General features: G+C 44.0%; 1 protein-coding gene across 4 annotated transcripts in view; it reads left to right on the top strand.

Moving 5' to 3' along the window:
- Positions 1–22360, top strand: part of SH2B3 (SH2B adaptor protein 3) — a 148633-nt gene extending 126273 nt beyond the window's left edge. For 3 of the 4 annotated variants that reach the window (XM_040416108.1, XM_040416107.1, XM_040416109.1), the window contains 4 exons: positions 12499–12608; positions 16407–16621; positions 18380–18551; positions 21710–22360. In XM_040416108.1, coding sequence (XP_040272042.1) covers positions 12499–12608; positions 16407–16621; positions 18380–18551; positions 21710–22017 — 805 coding nt within the window. In that variant the 3' untranslated portion in view covers positions 22018–22360. The remainder of the gene's footprint in view (positions 1–12498; positions 12609–16406; positions 16622–18379; positions 18552–21709) is intronic. The other variant, XM_040416110.1, reaches the window with a different exon arrangement.
- The last annotated feature ends 2577 nt before the right edge of the window (positions 22361–24937 follow it).

Below are 24937 nucleotides of genomic sequence, written 5' to 3'. Positions count from 1 at the left end.
CAGCATGGGTATATGTAAAATGACACCCCAAAACACATTCCCCACCTTCTCCTGAGTACGGAGATACCAGATGTGTGACACTTTTTTGCAGCCTAGGTGGGCAAAGGGGCCCATATTCCAAAGAGCACCTTTCGGATTTCACAGGTCATTTTTTACAGAATTTGATTTCAAACTCCTTACCACACATTTGGGCCCCTAGAATGCCAGGGCAGTATAACTACCCCACAAGTGACCCCATTTTGGAAAGAAGACACCCCAAGGTATTCCGTGAGGGGCATGGCAAGTTCCTAGAATTTTTTATTTTTTGTCACAAGTTAGTGGAAAATGATGATTTTTTTTTTTTTCATACAAAGTCTCATATTCCACTAACTTGTGACAAAAAATAAAAACTTCCATGAACTCACTATGCCCATCAGCGAATACCTTGGGGTCTCTTCTTTCCAAAATGCGGTCACTTGTGGGGTAGTTATACTGCCCTGGCATTCTAGGGGCCCAAATGTGTGGTAAGGAGTTTGAAATCAAATTCTGTAAAAAATGACCTGTGAAATCCGAAAGGTGCTCTTTGGAATATGGGCCCCTTTGCCCACCTAGGCTGCAAAAAAGTGTCACACATCTGGTATCGCCGTACTCAGGAGAAGGTGGGGAATGTGTTTTGGGGTGTCATTTTACATATACCCATGCTGGGTGAGATAAATATCTTGGTCAAATGCCAACTTTGTATAAAAAAATGGGAAAAGTTGTCTTTTGCCAAGATATTTCTCTCACCCAGCATGGGTATATGTAAAATGACACCCCAAAACACATTCCCCAACTTCTCCTGAGTACGGCGATACCAGATGTGTGACACTTTTTTGCAGCCTAGGTGGGCAAAGGGGCCCATATTCCAAAGAGCACCTTTCGGATTTCACAGGTCATTTTTTACAGAATTTGATTTCAAACTCCTTACCACACATTTGGGCCCCTAGAATGCCAGGGCAGTATAACTACCCCACAAGTGACCCCATTTTGGAAAGAAGAGACCCCAAGGTATTCGCTGATGGGCATAGTGAGTTCATGGAAGTTTTTATTTTTTGTCACAAGTTAGTGGAATATGAGACTTTGTATGAAAAAAAAAAAAAAATCATCATTTTCCACTAACTTGTGACAAAAAATAAAAAATTCTAGGAACTCGCCATGCCCCTCACGGAATACCTTGGGGTGTCTTCTTTCCAAAATGGGGTCACTTGTGGGGTAGTTATACTGCCCTGGCATTTTCCAGGGGCCCTAATGTGTGGTAAGTAGGTAAATGACCTGTGAAATCCTAAAGGTGCTCTTTGGAATATGGGCCCCTTTGCCCACCTAGACTGCAAAAAAGTGTCACACATGTGGTATCGCCGTATTCAGGAGAAGTTGGGGAATGTGTTTTGGGGTGTCATTTTACATATACCCTTGCTGGGTGAGAGAAATATCTTGGCAAAAGACAACTTTTCCCATTTTTTTATACAAAGTTGGCATTTGACCAAGATATTTCTCTCACCCAGCATGGGTATATGTAAAATGACACCCCAAAACACATTCCCCAACTTCTCCTGAGTACGGCGATACCAGATGTGTGACACTTTTTTGCAGCCTAGATGCGCAAAGGTGCCCAAATTCCTTTTAGGGGGGCATTTTTAGACATTTGGATACCAGACTTCTTCTCACGCTTTGGGGCCCCTAGAATGCCAGGGCAGTATAAATACCCCACATGTGACCCCATTTTGGAAATAAGACACCCCAAGGTATTCAATGAGGGGCATGGCGAGTTCATAGAAATTTATTTTTTTTGGCACAAGTTAGCGGAAATTGATATTTTAAATTTTTTTATCACAAAGTCTCCCGTTCCGCTAACTTGGGACAAAAATTTCAATCTTTCATGGACTCAATATGCCCCTCACGGAATACCTGGGGGTGTCTTCTTTCCGAAATGGGGTCACATGTGGGGTATTTATACTGCCCTGGCATTCTAGGGGCCCTAAAGCGTGAGAAGAAGTCTGGAATATAAATGTCTAAAAAATTTTACGCATTTGGATTCCGTGAGGGGTATGGTGAGTTCATGTGAGATTTTATTTTTTGACACAAGTTAGTGGAATATGAGACTTTGTAAGAAAAAAAATTCCGCTAACTTGGGCCAAAAAAATGTCTGAATGGAGCCTGACAGGGGGGTGATCAATGACAGGGGGGTGATCAATGACAGGGGTGGTGATCAATGACAGGGGGGTGATCAGGGAGTCTATATGGGGTGATCACCACAGTCATTGATCATGCCCCTGTAAGGCTTCATTCAGACGTCCGGATGCGTTTTGCGGATCGGATCCATCTATCAGTGCATCCGTAAAAATCATGCGGACATCTGAATGGAGCTTTACAGGGGGGTAATCAATGACAGGGGGGTGATCACCACAGTCATTGATCATGCCCCTGTAAGGCTTCATTCAGACGTCCGGATGCGTTTTGCGGATCGGATCCATCTATCAGTGCATCCGTAAAAATCATGCGGACATCTGAATGGAGCTTTACAGGGGGGTAATCAGGGAGTCTATATGGGGTGATCACCACAGTCATTGATCACGCCCCTGTAAGGCTTCATTCAGACGTCCGGATGCGTTTTGCGGATCGGATCCATCTATCAGTGCATCCGTAAAAATCATGCGGACATCTGAATGGAGCTTTACAGGGGGGTGATCAGGGAGTCTATATGGGGTGATCACCACAGTCATTGATCACGCCCCTGTAAGGCTTCATTCAGACGTCCGGATGCGTTTTGCGGATCGGATCCATCTATCAGTGCATCCGTAAAAATCATGTGGACATCTGAATGGAGCTTTACAGGGGGGTGATCAGGGAGTCTATATGGGGTGATCACCACAGTCATTGATCATGCCCCTGTAAGGCTTCATTCAGACGTCCGGATGCGTTTTGCGGATCCGATCCATCTATCAGTGCATCCGTAAAAATCATGCGGACATCTGAATGGAGCTTTACAGGGGGGTAATCAATGACAGGGGGGTGATTACCACAGCCATTGATCATGCCCCTGTAAGGCTTCATTCAGACGTCCGGATGCGTTTTGCGGATCGGATCCATCTATCAGCGCATCCGTAAAAATCATGCGGACATCTGAATAGAGCTTTACAGGGGGGTAATCAATGACAGGGGGGTGATCAGGGAGTCTATATGGGGTGATCACCACAGTCATTGATCATGCCCCTGTAAGGCTTCATTCAGACGTCCGGATGCGTTTTGCGGATCCGATCCATCTATCAGTGCATCCGTAAAAATCATGCGGACATCTGAATGGAGCTTTACAGGGGGGTAATCAATGACAGGGGGGTAATCAATGACAGGGGGGTGATCAGGGAGTCTATATGGGGTGATCACCACAGTCATTGATCACGCCCCTGTAAGGCTTCATTCAGACGTCCGGATGCGTTTTGCGGATCCGATCCATCCATCAGTGGATCCGTAAAAATCATGCGGACGTCTGAATGGAGCTTTACAGGGGGTTGATCAATGACAGGGGGGTAATCAATGACAGAGGGGTGATCAGGGAGTCTATATGGGGTGATCAGGGGTGATCAGGGGCTAATAAGGGGTTAATAAGTGACGGGGGGGGGGGGGGGGGGGGGGTGTAGTGTAGTGTAGTGGTGCTTGGTGCTACTTTACTGAGCTACCTGTGTCCTCTGGTGGTCGATCCAAACAAAGGGGACCACCAGAGGACCAGGTAGCAGGTATATTAGACGCTGTTATCAAAACAGCGTCTAATATACCTGTTAGGGGTTAAAAAAAACACATCTCCAACCTGCCAGCGAACGATCGCCGCTGGCAGGCTGGAGATCAACTCTCTTACCTTCCGTTCCTGTGAGCGCGCGCGCCTGTGTGCGCGCGTTCACAGGAAATCTCGGCCATCGCGAGATGACGCATATATGCGTGACTCTGCGCAGGGCTGCCACCTCCGGAACGCGATCCTGCGTTAGGCGGTCCGGAGGTGGTTAAGGTATTAAGCCCATAGCCTTAAAGGTGTTGTCTGGAATTTATCATGTACAGAAAGTTAATACCAGGCACTTACTAATGTATTGTGATTGTCCATATTGCCTCCTTTGCTGGCTGGATTCATTTTTCCATAAAATTTATACAAGGCTAGTTTCCATGGTTACGATCACCCTGCTGCAATCCATCAGCAGTGGCCGTACTTGCACACTATAGGAAAAAAGCACTGGCCTATGCACACTCCCATGGTCCTGACCACCAAAGAGGCTGGCACTTTTTCCTATAATGTGCAAGCATGTGCAGGGTCGTCGTAACCATGGAAACGAGCAGTGTATAGTTTAATGGAAAAATGAATCCAGCCAACAAGGGAAGAGGTATGGAGAATCACAATACATTAGAAAGTGTCTTGTATTAACTTTCTCTACATTATAAATGCCACTTGATGAAGTGAGACAACCCCTTTAAAAATAAAGCAGAAAGTGCATATTCTTCTTACCACTCATTCACTTGTAAGCAAAGGAGTAGAGATGACACATCAAAATCCCTCTGTATTGTCTGCTGCTGACATATAAAAAGGACTATTAAACCTTTGCAAATATTGCAGGCCATTGCTGGACCAATTGAATCTCCTTTGATTAAGAGCTCTCTGTGCATGGCGACCGCTAAGTGAAAACCACACAGATTATCACACAAATTTAAAACCTTTTATTACCCACTTATCTTGAGGACATTCTTCCCTTTCTGTCATTGAGTAGAAGCTTGTCAAGCACCTGCATCTCCTGGGAAGCATTGCAACTAAAGGGGTTCTGCAGTTATTTTAAACTGATGATCTATTCTCTGGATAGATCATCAGCATCTGATCGGCGGGGGGTCCGACACCCGGGACCCCTGCCGATCAGCTGATTGAGAAGTCAGCGGTGCTGGCAGTAGCGCCGCGGCCTTCTCGTTGTTTACCACACGCCCAGTGACGTCACGACTAGTATCAGAGGATAGATCATCAGTTTAAAATAACTGTAGAACCCCTTTAACTCTCGTTAACCCCTTCCTCCTCGAGATACTTAAAGTATGTAATGCCCCCACAATTTCCTTCTCTGTCTAGAGACAGATATAGCTAATATTTCTATGAATTGAGAAGTAAGAATTAATGAATGAAAGGTGTCTAATCCCTGTGAGATCACAACATCAGTAACGAGAGGAGGGAGCAGGTCCACCTCTGAATGCAGGAGGTGGACAGAAGAATAAACAGCAGAGGGCGATACAAGTGAGGAAAATGTAATTACATAAAAAAAGAACATGCATGTATATTGGAATAATTCCTCATTTGCAATGCCCTATTCATTGCATAGTAATATGGGATAACCCCTTCCCAACATCCGCAGTACATGTACGGCGCATCAGAAAGTGACTTTCCAACAGCCATCATACAGGTATGGTGCACTGATTGGGCAAGTGCAGGTGCTGCGCCCAACCAATCAGCGGCAGGGGTCCAGCTGTTCCTGACAGCCGAGCCCCTGCTGTATATGCCAGCCAAAAGTAAAGAGTTAAAGTGTTTTTCATAATTTAAAAAAACAACAACACCCCTTTCCCATAATTAGGGATGAGCGAATAGACTTGCAAAAAAAGAGTTAAAGTGTTTTTCATAATTTAAAAAAACAACAACACCCCTTTCCCATAATTAGGGATGAGCGAATAGACTTGCAAAAATAGGCTGTGTCAGGATGGTGAAAAATGAAGGGGTTAAGCAGCGATTTCACAGTGATTCTTATAGTGTGATAAAATGTCTACGTGTAGCAAGCTGAATGCAACTGTACACCCTTAAAGGGAACCTGGCATCGGGATTTTGTGTATAGAGCTGAGGACATGGGTGGCTAGATGGCCGCTAGCACATCCGCAATACCCAGTCCCCATAGCTCTGTGTGCTTTTATTGTGTAAAATAACCGATTTGATACATATGCAAATTAACATAAAAGAGTCATATCTTACTTGTGTGACCAGAGAAGAGTCATATTTTCAAGCTCTGACTCATCTCAGGTTAATTTGCATATGTATCAAATCGTTTTTTTTACACAATAAAAGCACACAGAGCTATGGGGACTGGATATTGCGGATGTGCTAGCGGCCATCTAGCAACCCATGTCCTCAGCTCTATACACAAAATCCCGGTGACAGGTTCCCTTTGAGCATTGTGTCTATGGCCAGTGTGGCTGCCCTCAAAGAACAGGAAGTATTGACATATTTTAGGCCTAGTGGTCTTTAAAGGGCCAGTCCTGTATAAATAAATCATAGTGCATACAGCCTTCTCCTACTGATTATAATTGCAGTACCATACATACAGAAAAAACTAATCTATACATATATGTACACACATACATATGATCTGGAGGAGGCACTGCATAGAGTGTATGTGGTACTGTGCATCCTCCTCTCTTCTGATTGTCTGATAGGTTAGGCTCTGCGGCCAGGCGCCCCCGACACCTCTGGCGCCATAGTAGCCGCTGTGGTGGTATTTATGCCCCTGCCTATCCTGACCAAAGGTGCTATTGTAGGTGTGATGTTTTTATGGGTAGTGCAGATGTGGTTACCTGTAGAAACCGATCTAAGAACAAGTCTAAGAAGGGATTCTTCAATAAAAAATAAAAAAAAAGCTCAGTCACAGCAAACCTGATATGTCAAATGCATTGCACCTAGAGCACCATAACAGTCCATGACGAAAGCATCGCCTGGAGATGGATCTAAAAGTTGTAGTGTCTTACGTATGGGGGCCTGGGGGACACTTCCAGGGGAGCATACCTGTTGATCTGCAGTGTGTGGCTTTTATACATTAACCACTTAAGGACCACAGGTTTATACCCCCCTATTGACCAGGCCCTTTTTTACAAATCGGCACTCCACAACTTTAACGGTTTATTGCTCGGTCATGCAACTTACCACCCAAATGAATTTTACCTCCTTTTCTTCTCACTAATAGAGCTTTCATTTGGTGGTATTTCATTGCTGCTGACATTTTTACTTTTTTTTTGTTATTAATCAAAATTTACTGAAATTTTTCACTTTCGGTTGTAAAATTTTTCAAATAAAACTACATTTCTATATAATTTTTTCTCTAAATTTATTGTTCTACATGTCTTTGATTAAAAAAAATGCAATAAGTGTATATTTATTGGTTTGCGCAAAAGTTATAGCGTTTACAAACTATGGTACAAAAATGTGAATTTCCGCATTTTGAAGCAGCTCTGACTTTCTGAGCACCTGTCATGTTTCTTGAGGTGCTAGAATGGCAGGATAGTATAAATACCCCACAAGTGACTCCATTTTGGAAAGAAGACACCCCAAGGTATTCCGTGAGGGGCATGGCGAGTTCCTATAATTTTATTTTATGGCACAAGTTAGCGGAAAATGATGTATTTTTATTTATTTTTTTCTTACAAAGTCTCATATTTCACTAACTTGTGACAAAAAATAAAAACTTCCATGAACTCACTATGCCCATCACGAAATACCTTGGGGTGTCTTCTTTCCAAAATGGGGTCACTTGTGGGGTAGTTATACTGCCCTGGCATTTTAGGGGCCCTAATGCGTGAGAAGTAGTTTGAAATCAAAATGTGTAAAAAATGCCCTGTGAAATCCTAAAGGTGCTCTTTAGAATTTGGGCCCCTTTGCCCACCTAGGCTGCAAAAAAGTGTCACACATGTGGTATCGCCGTACTCAGGAGAAGTTGGGCAATGTGTTTTGGGGTGTCATTTTACATATACCCATGCTGGGTGAGAGAAATATCTCTCTAAAAGACAACTTTTCCCATTTTTTTATACAAAGTTGTCATTTGACAGAGATATTTATCTCACCCAGCATGGGCATATGTAAAAAGACACCCCAAAACACATTGCCCAACTTCTCCTGAGTACGGCGATCCCACATGTATGACACTTTTTTGCAGCCTAGGTGCGCAAAGGGGCCCAAATTCCTTTTAGGAGGGCATTTTTAGACATTTGGATTCCAGACTTCTCACGCTTTAGGGCCCCTAAAATGCCAGGGCAGTATAAATACCCCACATGTGACCCCATTTTGGAAAGAAGACGCCCCAAGGTATTCCATGAGGGGCATGGCGAGTTCATAGAAGATTTTTTTTTTTGGCACAAGTTAGCGGAAATTGATTTTATATATTTTTTTCTCACAAAGTCTCCCTTTCCGCTAACTTGGGACAAAAATTTCAATCTTTCATGGACTCAATATGCCCCTCAGCGAATACCTTGGGGTGTCTTCTTTCCAAAATGGGGTCATTTGTGGGGTGTTTGTACTGCCCTGGCATTTGAGGGTCTCCGCAATCATTACATGTATGGCCAGCATTAGGAGTTTCTGCTATTCTCCTTATATTGAGCATACGGGTAATGATATATATTTTTTTCCGTTCAGCCTCTGGGCTGAAAGAAAAAATGAACAGCACAGATTTCTTCATTCGCATCTATCAATGTGGATGAAAAAATCTCTGCCAAAAAAAAGGAGGGGAAAGGCGTCTGCCAGGACATAGGAGCTCCGCCCAACATCCAAACCCACTTAGCTCGTATGCCCTGGCAAACCCGATTTCTCCATTCACATCAATCGATGTGGATGAATAAATCATTGCTGGGATTTTTATTTTTTTTAATAAAAAATGTTTGCCAAAGTATATGAACACCGCCCCTCAGCTCATAAGCCTCGGCAAACGTATCTTTTTTTACTGCAGAGGAGAAATCTCGTCTTGCAGCGCCGCATACACCGACTTTTGTGTAATCTGACAGCAGCGCAATGCTTCTGTCAGAATGCACATCAGTGCTGCAGCTGGTTGATCGCTTGGTCCACCTAGAAGGTAAAAAAAAAAAAAAAAAAACAGGCCGCAACGCAATAAATTTATTAACATTAACTTTATATAACATTTGAACTGAACATTAACTTTTATAAACTTTTGAAACAGAACAATAACTTTTTTGCTTACCTGTGATTTTTTTTTTTTTTTTACCTTTAGAGGACAAACCTCTCCTTCCCCATGGGACAATTTGCAAAGCGCAAATCGCCCAGAGATGTGGCGAAGTACATTATGCACTTTGTCCCAGGTGAAAGGAGAGGTTTGTGGCAGCTCTATGTGAAAGGGCCCTAAGACCCCTGTGTGCCTGTCCTGTGTCACGCAGTCCCTATACTAATAGTGTACCTGTGTATGGTACTTGCGGAAACACTCCCCTATGCATAGGGCAGGCTGGTCAGGACAGTCAGGACAAAAAAAAGGTGGTGGCACGCCTTATTCCACCCCTGCTACAGACACAACATCTTTTTCTTGGCGAACGTTGAGTTGGGGTACCAGGATAGACAGACGGGAAGTGTCTGCCATGTAGCCGGCTCACTACATCAGGGACTTGGGGCACGGACCCTCCTGGATACAGGATTTCCGAAATGATCTCTTCCTGGAATTTTAGGAAGGATCCTGTTCTCCCAGCCTTAATGTAGAGAACAAAACTATTATATACAGTCAATTGAATCAACTATACAGACACCTTCTTATACCAGCGTCTGGTGCGTCAGGAAACTAAATAGGGAGCCAACATCTGGTCATTGAAGTCCACCTTTCCCATGTGAAGGTTATAGTCGTGGACAGAGAGGGGTTTGAGTAAAAATTTTCCACGTATAAGTGGTACCCCTTGTGGAGTAAGGGTGACACCAAGTCCCAGACAATCTTGCCACTGCTTCCCAGGTAGTCAGGACATCCGACCGGCTCCAGTTTTGAGTCTTTTCCCTCATAGACCCTAAAACGATATGTATAGCCTGTGGCCCTTTCACAGAGCTTATACAGTTTGACCCCATACCGGGCGCACTTGCTGGGGATGTACTGTTTTATGTCAAGGCGCCCAGTAAAATGTACTAGGGACTCGCCTATGCAGATGTTTTGATTAGGGGTATACGCATCTGCAAATCTGGATGACAAATGGTCTATGAGGGGCCGAATTTTGTGGAGCCGGTCATAAGCAGGGTGGCCTCTTGGATGACAGGTGTTATTGTCAGCGAAATGCATAAAACGCATGATGACCTCAAAACGTGCCCTGGACATTGCAGCAGAGAACATGGGCATGTAATGTATTGGGTCTTTAGACCAATAGGACCGAATTTATTTTTTTTTTAGTTAGACCCATGCTGAGGATAAGGCCCCAAAAATTTTTTAACTCGGAAACTGTGACTGGTTTCCACCGGTAAGGGTGGGCATAGAAGCTTTCCGGATTGCCGGTAATAAACTGTGTGGCGTAGCGGTTGGTTTCTGCCACAACTAGGTCATAGAGATCCGCGGTGAAGAACAGCTCAAAAAACTGAAGGGCCGATCCTAAATGAGCCGTCTCCACGCAAACTCTAGACTGGGCGGTGAAAGGGGGCAATATGGGTGCGGCGGAAGCAGCGGAGTGCCAATTAGGATTTGCCAGCACCTCTGGGAGACTAAGGGCTCTACGGGCCTGTGAACGCGGTGGCTGCGACGGGGGAGTTATTGCACGTGCCACCGTACCAGCTGGAACTGCCCTTCTGGTGCTTGCCACTTCACCAGGGAATACGGCAGTGCTGGTAGAAGGTCCAGGATGTGCTGCGCTGCTGGTGTATGCCGCACCATAAACAAGATCAGCGCTAGCACCACTCAGCTGCAAATGAGGCTCATCATGTGGGGTATGCAGAACCCTGACATGGGATCGGGTACGCCTGACCGTAGCAGGGACCTCTACCTCGTCATCTTCGCTAGCGGTTAGAGTGCCACTGCTGTCTACAGGTTCATATTCTGAACCACTGGATTCAGCGGGTGAGGCGTCCCCATCGCTTTCATCCATCACGGCCAAAATCCTGTAGGCCTCTTCAGCGGAATACCCCTTGTTTGACATTTTGGGTTCACAAAATTTAGGGGGTATTCCTCTGAGACTACCCAGGAAAAAGAGCAAACCTACTTAGTAAAAAGGAGTGCTTGCGAAGTAAAGCTGCGATCGCTAATAAAGATCCAAAAAGCTGAAAAGTGATCTTTATAGCGGCGCAGCGATTTTACAGTGTTTTTGCAGTGATCAGAAAAAAAAATTCTGTCACTGCGGTGGGGCAGACTGAACGCAAGTGTGCGCACAAGATCAGGCCTGATCGGGCGAACACTGCGTTTTTTAGAGCCTAAGGTGACCCTAATGTACTTATATAGATCTGAATGCAATCCTAAAGTGAGTTTATCAAATGCCCCTGTGGCTCTATATTCATAAAAAAGCAGTTTATATCACCTGTCAATCACTTCAAAATGTGTCCAAGGGGACATCTCATGATGAAAGGTGCCCGGCTGCAGCCATCTCGTTTAGGTGCCCAGCGCCACCTTCTGAGCTGAAATCGCCGCCCTCCCTTTCATTCGATCCGCCTACCTCAGGTGACTAACCTTCCTTGTGCCCAGCCGTGCCCGCCTGTGAAGGAGCCCAGCACCGCCTATGTCTCCTCCTTTCATCAACGATAGATAGCCGTAATCTTGCGATGCGCGAGCTCGCGCATGCGCAGTTCTTTCCCTGAGGCTGATGCCAGCACAGGGAAGGAACACTATACCGACACTGCGCTTGCGCAAGCTCGCGCATCGTGAGATTATGGCTATCTTATCGTAGATGAAAGGAGGAGACATAGGCGGTGCTGGGCTCCTTCACAGGCGGGCACAAGGAAGGTTAGTCACCTGAGGTAGGCGGATTGAATGAAAGGGAGGGCGGCGATTTCAGCTCAAAAGGCGGCGCTGGGCACCTAAACGAGATGGCTGCAGCCGGGCACCTTTCACCTTGAGACGTCCCCTTGGACACATTTTGAAGTGATTGACAGGTGATATAAACCGCTTTTTTATGAATATAGAGCCACAGGGGCATTTGATCAACTCACTTTAGGATTCCGTGTTTTACAAGGGACATCGCCATATGTTTAGCTTATAGGGCTCATTTCTGATGACAGAATCCCTTTAAGTTCATGTTCACTTGGCACAGAAATGCTATTGGAAAATTTAACATGTATTTTTTCAGAAAATCTGCTGTAGAAATGCAAATGTATTTCTGCCACAGTTTGGCCAGCGGACCTGTGTACAGAATAGACCCATTGTAATTAATTTGCTCATGCATGTATTCATTCTATTCCACCTGGAACCTGCTGTATTAATGAACATGCTGCAGTGTGTTTATTATTCTGCACAGATTTTTAGTTTTCTGGATCACGTGAATGTAGTATAAGATTCTTCATTTAATTGCATTGATGGCACAATGTCAGAATTGCCAACATTAGGATCTTGGGGTAGTCACATGTGGAAGATTTGGTACAAGAGTTTCTACAGCTTGTCCATTCATCTGAATAGGGCTTGCAGAAATCCAAGTGCTTGTCACTAAAACAACCCCATTCAGATTTCTTTGCAGAAATGCTAGCAACAAACCTGCTGTGTGAATAATGTTACTATACTTGATCTCTGTTTATGCTAAAATCCAATTTCTTTATTTTAGGACAGAGGAGGTTGATGGAGAGATGCAGGTGTCTTCTCCTTCAGATCTATCTTCGCAGAATCCCAATAGTGGCAGCACCAATTCCATTAGCCAAGGTTTGTTCATGCCTTGTGAGTAGTATGTGTTCTTTATCTTGGGAGGTAAAGTGCCAGTATTCTTCTTATCTCTTAAGGCAGGTTTGCATCCCACCATATTACAGCTGATTGTCGGGAAGGAAGCATTCCCTCCTGACAGTTGGCTGCTCCTTCTGTGGAGGTGAAGAGTTGTATTTACATGCAGCGATCACCTCCACAGTATGAGGATGAGGGATCACCATCCTTGTTTCTGGGCAGCAGATCGCTGTTTAGACCACACGATCTGCTGATTGATGGTGCCTGCATGAATGATAGGATCACCAGATGAACGAGCGCTTGTTCATCGGGTGATCAGTAGCACATTTAGATGGGCAGATTGACGGGAAGTGGTGAGAAGGTATTCAAATGAGCTCTTAACAAGCTTTGCCTAAAACATCTGTCTGCAGATGAGGTGCCGCCTTAATTATTATCCATGTCATGTCTCAAGGCCTTTTACAACATGTCAAACATTGACATAGGATATCTCCCTTATACATGCTAGCATTAAAGGCAGAGCTTGTTATGAGCTCATTTGCATACCGTCTTCCCAGAAATCCCGAGGAGAATAGCATGGCTGATAAGATTCCACTACGTTTTAGGTGCTTTCCATAAGGAGATATTGTATTCCCCACAAAGTGGTGAGAGAAGTGAAAAGTCATGAATTATTGTCCAAATATGTTCTGTGCCATAATTTGCAACGTTTTTACACCACAATAGTGCCATAATCTCTTTGATAAATGCCCTTAGGGTACTTTCACACTAGCGGCAGGACCGATCAGACAGGCTGTTCACCCTGTCGGATCCGTCCTGCCGCTATTTCACAGTGCCGCCGCTCCGTCCCATTGACTATAATGGGACCGGGGACGGAGCTCCGGTGCAGCACGGCGAGAGGCCGCCGGACTAAAAGTACTGCATGTCCGACTTTTTAGTCATGCAGCCTCTCGCCGTGCACTGCCGTGCTGCGCTGGAGCTCGGCCCCCGTCCCCATTATAGTCCATGGGGACGGAGCGGCGGCAGGACGGATCCGACAAGGTGAACAGCCTGTCGGATGCGTCCTGCTGCTAGTGTGAAAGTACCCTTATGTATGTTCCTTTGTTTCCTCCAACATGGCCAAACTTTGTATCAAATTAGGTCACGCAGTTACACATCTCAGTCTTCAATGTTGAACCCTAAGGCCCCTTTCACCCGGTTCTGGGGGGGGGGGGGGGGGGGGGGGGGGGGGGGGCGCTTAGGGAGTGGGCGGGGCTGACTGATTCACGCGCATAACAAAACACAAGGTGCATATTAAAATATATAACACTATATAAACTGACTATGGTCTCTGCTGCACTGTACCGTATTTTTCGCCCTATAAGATGCACCTAGGTTTTAGAGGAGAACAATAAGGAAAAAATATTTTTCATTACACCTCAGGTCAGACCAGCAATCAGACCCCCAATGTTAATCAGACCTCAGATCAGACCCCCAATGGCTCAGATCAACCCCCAAACCTTTAGCCATCTATCAGCCCCCCAATGTCAGCCATAAGCCACCCCTCATGTCAGCCATATGCCTGCCCCTCATGTCAGCCATATGTCTGCCCCTCATGTCAGCCATATGCCTGCCCCTCATGTCAGCCATATGCCTGCCCCTCATGTCAGCCATATGCCTGCCCCTCATGTCAGCCATATGCCTGCCCCTCATGTCAGCCATATGCCTGCCCCTCATGTCAGCCATATGCCTGCCCCTCATGTCAGTCATATGTCCCCCAGGTCAGCCATCAGCCCCTAGTGTAAATAAAAAAAAAAAAACACTTACCTCTCCTGCTCCTGGTCACCATCGCGATCCTCTTCATTCTGCTGTCGGCTGGCTGTGTATAGCGGCGCACAGTGTGAGGTCACAGAGCGACCTCACGCTGTGCGCAGCCCTGCACAGCCGATAGCCGAGCCGTGGACCAGGAAGTGGTGAGTACAGATCCTTCACCGCTTCCTGGTCCTTCTGTACTAATGAAGCGCCTCCATAATGGAAGCGCTTCATTAGTACAGAGTTAAAGACTGCCCTGATCACCGCGGCCCGGCAAACCATCTTCCAGGGCCCGGTCCTGGGCCGCGGCCCGGCGGTTGGGGACCGCTGCTCTATACCATTCGATAAAAATAAAACACCAAAAAAGCCACGTGAATTCCGCATTTACAAAAAAATTGTGAATCGCTCATTTATTCAATTTGTTTGCTGTTCCGGCGTTCACCGCATAGGAGATTTTTTTTATTTTTATATTGTACTGCACCACCAATGTTTTTAATGCTGGAGAGGGGGGGCACACTGCGCCACCAATGATAATTAACCTTTAATACAGGAGGCGGGTGTCGGCAGCAGAACAGCGGCAGTTAACCCCTCAGGTGCTGCACCTGAGGGGTTAACTGCCGCTGATCGCAGCTCCCTGTAAGAGGCAGGGTGCCGGCTATGTGATTCTGCTGCCGGCTCCTGCCTCCTGTATTAAAGGTTAAAGAGGACATGGGTCCAAACATTGTAAACTAACTATCAGGACATGTAGAGCAGCGCTCAGGGACCTCACTGCACTTACTATTATTCCTGGGCGCCGCTCCGTTCGCCCGCTGTGGACCCGGTATATTCTCCAGCCCTGTATGCTAATTGCTAGCATCGGAGCAATGGGGAGGAGACTGCCCTTTTTCTCAATGGGCGTTCCATTTCCCTGGCTGTAGCGCTGTCCAATCAAAGCACATAATAGTAAGTGCAGTGAGATCCCTGGGCGCCGCTCTACATATCCAGATAGTTAGTGTACAATGTTTTGACCCATGAAAGGTCCTCTACTATCATTGGTGGTGCAGTGCGCCCGCCCCTCTCTCTTCTTATTGGCAGCAGCGGCGGCACAGGGGGAGGGAGAGAGTGACTCCTTCTCGCCTGTGCTGCTGAGGAAACATGAGTGCGCTGACAGCAGTGCGCTCCATGTTCTCTGATGCTAGGCTGCGCAGTAGGGCAGCCTAGTATCGACAAATGTAAAAAAAAAAAGTATCGATATTTCGATACCCGCAACAACCCTAATTATATGTAAACTTTTTAGTGTATTTAAAGTCATTTTAATAGTAACAAATAAAACAAAAAGTAGTACTAAAGTTTTAAATACATAAGAAGACCTTAGTAGTCAGTTGGTAATTTAATGGCATGTTTTTATGGCCAATACAGATATTTTAACCAGGTTGTCAATGAGAGAAGCTGCTATTATAAAATATTGCATTTGTAATTATCTCATAATGTATAATGCTGCAGACCCACCATCCATTTTACATTATCTGTAGCTTTGCTCAGTATTGCGTTTCATGCATTAAAAAGTCGGATTGCAGGTCTAGAAAAAAATGTCACATCTGACTTCCTTTATATTTATCAAAAAGCTTTTGCCATTTTTGAGACTGTTTATAACACCAAAGGCAGCTTCAGAGGCCGAGTAACTATCATGCAGCGTGTGCCTCCCCAACCTGGGAACTGCTAAGAACAGTATAAAGGAGAAAAAATCACCCCCACATGCCGTATATTGCGATTTAAAACCTTTAATCTATTCTAAGAGTGTCTAATTTCTTTATTTTTATTATACATCAATATTCTTCATACAAATTCATAACCAAATCATTACTTTTATTACTTTTTAACCCAACCCCATAATACGCTCCCTACCCAGCCTCCCAAGGTGTGTCTAGTTTCTTGCTGCGCTCGTCATGATGCAAATTGAAATTCTAAACCTTTTTTAATGATACAAAGTAGCTGTATAATATGGTAATATCTACTAAATATTATTCTTCTCAGGTGCTGCCTTTTTTGTGCCTCCAGAGCAGTGCTATCACAAAACTGACCATTTCTTGTCACCATATCCATGGTTTCATGGACCTATCTCTCGGGTCAAAGCAGCACAACTTGTTCAATTCCAGGGATCTGAGGGACATGGAGTCTTCCTTGTGAGACAAAGTGAAACCCGCAGAGGAGAGTATGTCCTCACATTTAATTTCCAAGGCAGAGCTAAGGTAAGGACATCTTCAAGACCTTGTTCATGTTCTATGTGGTTTATATATACAGATGTACAACTATCTTCAGTTCATCCTGTCATTGTTTACAAGCCGCCACCATGTGACTGCTGCAGCCAGGGCCACCACCAGGGCAGTACTGCGGTCAGCTGAGGGATGGGCCCAGCCACGTCCAATTGTCAGCCTCAGTAGTATTTACTTCAGTGCAGTGAATGCTAATGAAGCTGTGTGGCCCTGTCCGTTGATGTGGGTTGGGAGTAGAGGCCCTCTCCCAACACACAGACCTTTAGTAAAGAAAAGGTCTCTGTTGGGAATTGAATCCCAGACCTTCTGCATGCCAGACAGCATGTTAACCACTGCACTATAGATTTGCACTGTTGAAAAGATGGGGTTTTCTGCTACGAAATGGCATTAATGTTTTCTTCACAGGCATAATATTACATAAATAGTATTTCTAAATTGAAGAAAAAAAGGTGGCATTTTTATATATGCTGTTTACTGATCACCATCAATAGTGTGTTCACTGTATTGTACAGGTTATTCTGAATACAGGGATACGAAATACTGTTTTGTGAAATTTAATAACGTGCATGTATCAAAAATAGTTTCGGAATAGTTTTTGCTCAGTTATTTTTTTCAGTAACACTTACTTTGTAGAATATTGTAACTTTTACTTCCCAAAAGATGCATTTTCCAAGAAATTATTTTACAGGTCTCTGCTGTGGATTAAACCCTAGACCTTCTGTAGGGCAAGCAAGAGGTTACCCACTATACTATTGAACTACACTGTTATAGAGGTAATTCTATTAATAATGTTTAGTAGCTTTTTAAGCTCAGAAAATAATTTAATTATAACAGAGCAGTTATATGGAGTTAGTGGTAAGGCTACTAATTGTTATACAGAAGGTCTGGGTTTCAATTTCCAACAGAGACCTGTAAAATTATTTGCTTAGTTAAAATTATGGCAGAAAAATTTAACTTTTACTTTACAGCTTTTCTTTTATGGTAAAATTTTTCTGTAAAGTTGATTTTACTAAAAAAAAAAACAAGGAACAAAAACCATTGCAATATAATGTGTTTTTGTAACATACTTACTATTAAATATCACAAAATATTATTTGCTATCTCTGTAATCATAAGACTCGTACAATATAGTGAACACATTAAGTGTTGATCAGTAAACAGCATAAATAAAATGGCTCAATTTTTTTCCCTTCATTAATCCATAATGAAAGTTAATAAAAATTAAAATCTTGCTTATGTGTTGGCAAAATGGCCTGACACAAAAAAAGTTATGGCTATGAATGGGAGAAGGGCCAGTGTGGGGAGACCCATGTGGTTTGCCTATACGGGGCCTTGAAATTCCTGAAGGTAGCCCTGGTAAATCAGTGCCCATAGTGGTCACATACTGTATTACTGGCATCGTGGTTCCCATAGCTATGTGGTGATGGGTCATGTGACCACTCGCCAAGCAGCCAGCTGCTTGTAAACTCGGACCCCCCCCGATGCTGCTGGGCTGTATTGCTAGGGGAAAGGAGAGTGCTGTTTATTTTGTTGTTCTGTAACATTTGATACAGTTTTCATTTTCATTCATAAGCTGGATAACCCCTTTAAGGAACCTCCTATTCTAGCATTAATAATGTATTTCTGGAGAACAGCTTTAATTTGCAAAATCCTTTAGTTTTGAAGGTTTCATATAAAGATACACTTGCATACTGTAAGATAAACTAAAATACTGTACCGTTATGTATTTTCTAGCATCTGCGTCTCACTTTGACAGAAAGAGGTCTGTGCCGGGTCCAGCACCTCCGTTTCCTGTCTGTAGTAGAAATGCTTCACTACTTCCGTTTGCACCCAATACCACTAGAGTGTGGAGCTGCCGGGGACGTGAAGTTGTCTAGCTATGTAGTGTCCGCTGTTCATTCACAAGGTAAAAGTGCACTCCATTCTCTTATTAATGTGTTAGTGTACAGTACACACGGCTCATATGACTGTCTACAATCAGTAAAATGGTTACATTGTTTCCATAAGCTTCCACCAGTCAAATGTGTGGATTTTTGGCATATGAACACAGAGAGGGTGACTTTATCTGCGTCATGGAGAGAGAGGTTTATGTGTGGTCCTGTGTTACTTAGAAATCCTCCAAAAATGGAACAGTACGCATTTTATTTCCCGACTCCATAGAAAAAAAAAAGTTTAAATCCGATTGATTCATTCATGTTGTGCCTGTTATTTTTGAGTGATTTTGCTCCTGTTCATATGAATCTTCAACTTTTACTTTTCTGTGCAAAATTTGCAACTTTTAGTTTTTTCTGTCTGCCACTCTCCCCACTTTTCAAAGAAGTAGGCAAGGCTTAGTGGGAGGAGTGGGTCCACCACAGACTGACAGACATCATAATGTACGGTGTGAATTGTGGCTCATAGTAACATAGTGAATAAGGCTGAAAAAAGATATCTGTCCATCTAGTTCAGCCTGTTAGGCATCTTGCACGTGAACATGACGTGTTTTGCGGTCCGCAAATTGTGGAAAGGAACAGACGGTCCATTATAGAAATGCCTATTCTTGTTCGCAAAACGGACAAGAATAGGACATGATCTATAATTTTAGCGGGGCCACGGAATGGAGCACTGTATGCGGACGGCGCACAAAGTGCTGTCCGCATCTTTTGCTGCCCCATTGAAGTGAATGGGTCTGCACCAAGCTGCACAAAATGCAGCTTGGATGCGGAACCAAACCACTGTCGTGTGCAAGAGGCCTTATCCTGCAAGTTGACCCTGCCATAGATTTCAGTTTCTGGCGTGTGGACTCTGCAAAGATGTGCTAAGGCCTGTGCATCTTACTCCACCACACTTCAGATTAAGAGTTGTATTAAAAAAAAAAATCAGTCTTAATACTCATGCACACGTACGTGGAACACTGACCCAGTGATACCGGCCTGGATTTCTTCTGCGTGCACAGCGTCATTGGTTGCTATGACGCCGTGCGCTTCGTGCTGCCGCCGCAGTACAGTAGTAAACTGGTATAGATCATACCAGTGTACTACTGTACTGCGGCGGCAGCAGGAAGCGCACAGCGTCATAGCAACCAATGACGCTGTGCACGCAGAAGAAATCCAGGCCGGTGTCACACGGTCCGTGTTCCACAAACGTGTGCATGAGGCTTTAAAGGACATCTGTCAGCAGATTTGTACCTATGAAACTGGCTGACCTATTAAATGTGCACTTTGCAGCTGAAGGCATCTGTGTTGGCCACATGTTCATATGTGCCTGCATATGTGATCTGCAGATGCTCTTTAAAGGAGTTGTCCAGGATTTTACAAGTAATGGCTTACCCTCAGGATAGGCAATCAATATCTGATCAGCAGGAGTCTGGCACATGCCACCCCTGGTAGTCAGCTATTCTGCAGTAGCTCTGTCCACTGTGTAAGGAATGGATCTGGTTACTGCAGCGCTGCTCCCTGTAAGGTGACTTGGAGCAGTGCTGCAGTAACTAGCTCCGTCTACTACACAATGGACGGAGCTGTGTAGTTCCATAGCTGACTTCTAGTGCCAAAGCTACCCCACAACAGCAGATTGGTGGGGGTGCAAGGTGTCGGGCGCCTGCTGATCAGACTTTGATGGCTTATCCTGAGGATAGGTGATCACTTGTAAAATCCTGGAAAACCCCCTTTAATGATCTCCTCCTAATGTGTCCAGTTGCCAAGTACATTGGTGAGACATTTATGGAAATGTGCAGTTGAAGCCTTTATATATAACTGAAACTAGTGACCTATTTTGTTGCTTGTCACAATGCTGAAAGTAGAATGTTTTATCAGTACTTCCTAAAGTAATAAGAATTTCTAATATTAACACAGAGATTAAACCCAAATCGTATAGGTTCTCCCGACAATAAGAGAGGTTTTATTTGTGTGCAGCTGTGTCTAGCTCAGAACTCGCTGTTCTTCATTCAAGTTTTCATTTCAGAACTGAATTGACTCATTGATGGCAGCCTCAGATGTTCCTCAGGCGAACAACGTTGTGTTAGTGAAAGGTTGAGCTTTACTTTAAGCTAATATACTTTAAAACACAGTGCAGTCAGCAAATATATAATGTAGAATCATTTTAATAAAAATAATTGAACTTTTTGCTGTTGTCACTTTTTTCACAGTTCATTTATTACTTTATGTTCCTCTATGTGAGCTAGCTGCTGCTAAGCTTATTGTGCCATTATCTGTATACTGATTATAGCTTTTGTAAATACTTAGCTTGGCTATGCACTTTAAATAGCTTTCAGCCAAATGCTCCTTTGGCCGAAAGCTGTTCCTCACGACAAGCCCCATACACAGCCAGGAGCACCCCATACACATTAGACAGTTGGCCAATCCTACTAGAATTGGCTGGTTTGGAGGACATTAATCTGTTGTGTATGGGCAGCCTTAGGATAGCTCAGCTCACAAATACATGAGCATATGAAGAGCATCCAAATAATTTAACATCTACTCAAGTCACCATAGTGCACTTAAAGTGAACCAGTCAGGTGTGTGTGTTTTTTGCTGCTCTGATCAGCTTCTGATAGAGGGAGGGCAGCTGAGCACTGTGATTTATACGTTTATATCAGGCATCCTCAAACTGCGGCCCTCCAGCTGTTGTAAAACTACAACTCCCACAATGCCCTGCTGTAGGCTGATACCTGTAGGCTGTTCTGGCATGCTGGGAGTTGTAGTTTTGCAACAGCTGGAGGGCCGCAGTTTGAGGATGCCTGGTTTATATGATAGGAGGAGGATCTTGAAGTAAAGGGCAGAGTAGTTTGACAGGACTCCTAGAAAAGACTGTGAGAGTCCTAGTAGCTCCGCCCACACACAGTGATTGGCAGCCTTCTACAAATATAGAATGATGCAGGGAAAGCTGTCAATTACTTTTTGGGAGTAGAGTAATCATATAAATCGAAATATCGCAGAGCTCACCTTCTCTTTCTCTACCATCTGCTGATTTTACATAAGGCTGCAGAAATTACCTGTCAGGTTCGTTTTAAGAGTATTAAATTGAAACATAGTAAACTCAACTTTTATGACAACCAGTTCCTAATAACTTTTTGTCTCTATCCCACAGACCAGAGCCCCACAGTCAGTCCGTTACTGTTCCCACTGCCAATCCAGAGATCAAGTTTGGAACACAGTGTTTCCCACTTCCATCAACCAAACCTACGGAGAAACCCCTATGCGGATGACATGCACCCTAGCTCCTACTCTGAGCAGATTTTCCACTTAGTTCCCCCGCCAGAGGAGCTGGAACGGAACTTCCTACGCAGTGAGTCCGGGAGGGCACAGTCAAGCAGTCAGAGGGAATCTGATTACGAGATGGACTCTGCCTCAAGGGGCCATATACGAGCAATAGACAATCCTTACACTCCGCTATGACAGTGTGTGGGTGTGCTGTACATACTGAACTGACACGTTTACCTTCCTACAATCACAAAAGCCTTAACACATGCTGATCAAGCCAAGAATGTATTCTGTCTTTTTTATTGTGAATGATTTCTTTATATTGCAGGGATGAGTAAAGTTGTACATCCCCCTGGGTGTTATTGTATTAGGCCTGTTAAAGGGCCCCCCCCCGCTTTCTCCTGCCTGGTATTGTCTGTGCCAATATAAGGTGCAGTGAAGGGTTAAGTTGTAAGCAACTTATCATTAAAGGGGTTGTCTTGCTTCATCAAGTGGCATTTATTATATATGTATTGTGATTGTCCATATTGCCTCCTTTGCTGGCTAGACAAATTTTTCAACTACATTATGCACTGCTCGTTTCAATGGTTACAACCACCTTGCAATCTAGCAGCGGTGGACGTGATTGTACACTATAGAAAAAAAAAGCGCTTCTTGCTATAGTGTGCAAACATGGCCACTGATGCTGAATTGCAGGGTGGTCATAACCATGGAAACGAGCAGTGTATAATGGAATGGAAAAACGAATCCAGCCAGCAAAGGAGATAATATGGACAATCACAATACATTAGTAAGTGCCTGGTATTAACTTTCTCTACATGATAAATGCTATTTCCTGAAGTGAGACATCCCCTTTAAGTTTTTGTGTTACTGTTTACAAAAGGCAGTTATGTAGAGGTAGACTGTTTCAGTTCCAAGAGATGTGTGAAGTAGTTGTCCTCTTTTGTGTTACATATATTATTGACCAAGTCTGTCCCACTGCATCCCCTTGAAGAGATTGACAAGGTAGTTTCAGGTAGCACTTAACTTTGGGCCTCCAGTATAATCTACCAGCGTTGGGTCAGTGTTATTTGTAGCACAAAAATGCTAGCATTCACCCTGTCACTAGGTAGCTATGTAACATTGCAGCTAAATTGCCCATACTAAAGCTGACGTAAGAAATTGGACAACAGAGTAGTTTCATTAAAGCCATGTTATTGTGGGAATGTTATTTGTGTAATATATGCACTGAAGTGTAGTCGTATTCACCGTGTAACATGTAATAATATATAGCCTATGTGCCTTAAACTAGAACTTCACTGACACTAGTACAGTGCCATATGGTCAGACTTCTATAGGTGACCAGTGGATCATGTGACAGAGCATTAAATGTGCAAAATGCAGGATGGATTGTGATTCACGGGTAACCCAGGCATAAAGTCTTGTAGGGCTAGCTCAGCTGAATGTAAGGTTACCGTTCACTTAGCAATCCGTTGCTTCATTCTGGAGAAGAAATACTTTGAATCCATATGCAAATGAGTACTAAAGTGCACCAAGGACAGGCCCAGGCCACTTTAGGCACCCCTCCTTCTTGATTGACAGGGGTCATACATAGGCATCTTGCCTGGACTTATCAGTCAAAAAGGAGAGGAAGGGGCTGTCAGAGAAAGGTTGCACAGTGGCTTAATATTGATGACCGATCCTCCAGGTAGCTGTTTGAAGGGGTGGAGACACTAGTGCAAGCGCTGCTTCCTCTTCAAAAGTACTTGCATGTAGTCTTCTTTTTAGAGGTGAAGCAGTGTAATTACAACTGCCCTATCCCATTCAAGCCGTTATAATTACACCTCACTGTTGTTGCAAAGGAGGCAGCTCGCAGGTAATGATCTCCCGGGTGCTGGGAGTCGGACCCCCTCTGATCTGATATTTATGACCTATCCCAAGGATATTAAACCACTGCACAAGTCCTTTAGTTGCTCACTTACATTTGGATTAAAAGTACTTTTTCTTCAGAATGAAGCAACGGGTCACTGAGTGAAAGGCATCAGCGGAGCTAGCCCTACAAGGCATTGTGTCTGGTTTATCTGTGAATTTCCTGGTGACAGATTCCCTTTAAACTATGTCCACATAGCAAATCCACAAGGGAACAATTTCTATCCTACAGCCACTGATTCAGGTCAGGGCAATGACTTTTGGTGTAGTTTAGACTACATGGAAAAGTTGAGAACTTATTTAAGCATTTAAAGGGGTTCTTCAATCATTTCTAAGTGCCTGCATCCCAGGAAGCCGTGAACAATCAACAGTGTAGCCAAGGCTTAATATGGGTGAGGTTTCCATCTGTTCACAAAGACTTATTAATTTCAAGTGCCTTCTTGATCACAAAAGAGTATATACCCCTGTTGTATTTAATCATGGCAGCTTTCTACTACATTCAGTCAGCATAACAGCTAAGTGTACTTATGAGAATGGTCTGGTCCTCACATTTTCTCCTTTTTCCTCTTATTTATATAATTCTCTAGAGCTCATGCCTTGAGCGTTACTTGATATCTGCAGCACAACCTTCTTCTAGACAATTCTCACAATGGTCTCCAGACACATGTAAATGTATTGCAAGCGGCACGTTGAAAAAACTCTCACCTTAGATCAGCACTTAATACCAGCCAGCACTTTTATTTTAACAGTGTCCCCTAATGCCCGGTGTTATGGGGGGTATTGGATATGGTGGTGTGATCACGCCACTGTAAATTTGTGACATGAGCATAATGTCTACCTGCATTGTTCTAAATGCAGCATGGCAGAATACTTCCACACGCGGTTACTGACAGAGATCTCTGTAGGACAGGGTCTGATTGGAATGTATCCTGGGAGAGGCAATTTAATTTCAGGATATAGGTGGAGCAATGGGATAAAATGGAGGGGAAAAAGATAACTATAACACTGCTTAATTATTCTAATGCTCAATACCATGTATGGTGTGAAAGCATAACCTCAATATTACATATAGAGAAGAAAAAACCTATGCTTGTCTATGCCTGGTCAGCTCTACAAGTCTAAAAACCCAAAAACGAAATACAGAAGGAGCAATTCCAGTTGTGTCACATATGTGTAGTAAGTAAAGTCAGCTTTTTAAAGAGGTTCT

This window comes from Bufo bufo, chromosome 2 (genome assembly GCF_905171765.1).
Source record: "Bufo bufo chromosome 2, aBufBuf1.1, whole genome shotgun sequence".
NCBI lineage: Eukaryota > Metazoa > Chordata > Amphibia > Anura > Bufonidae > Bufo > Bufo bufo.
The sequence above is the reverse complement of the archived record's forward strand: the minus strand, read 5'-3'. Positions and strand labels throughout refer to the sequence as shown.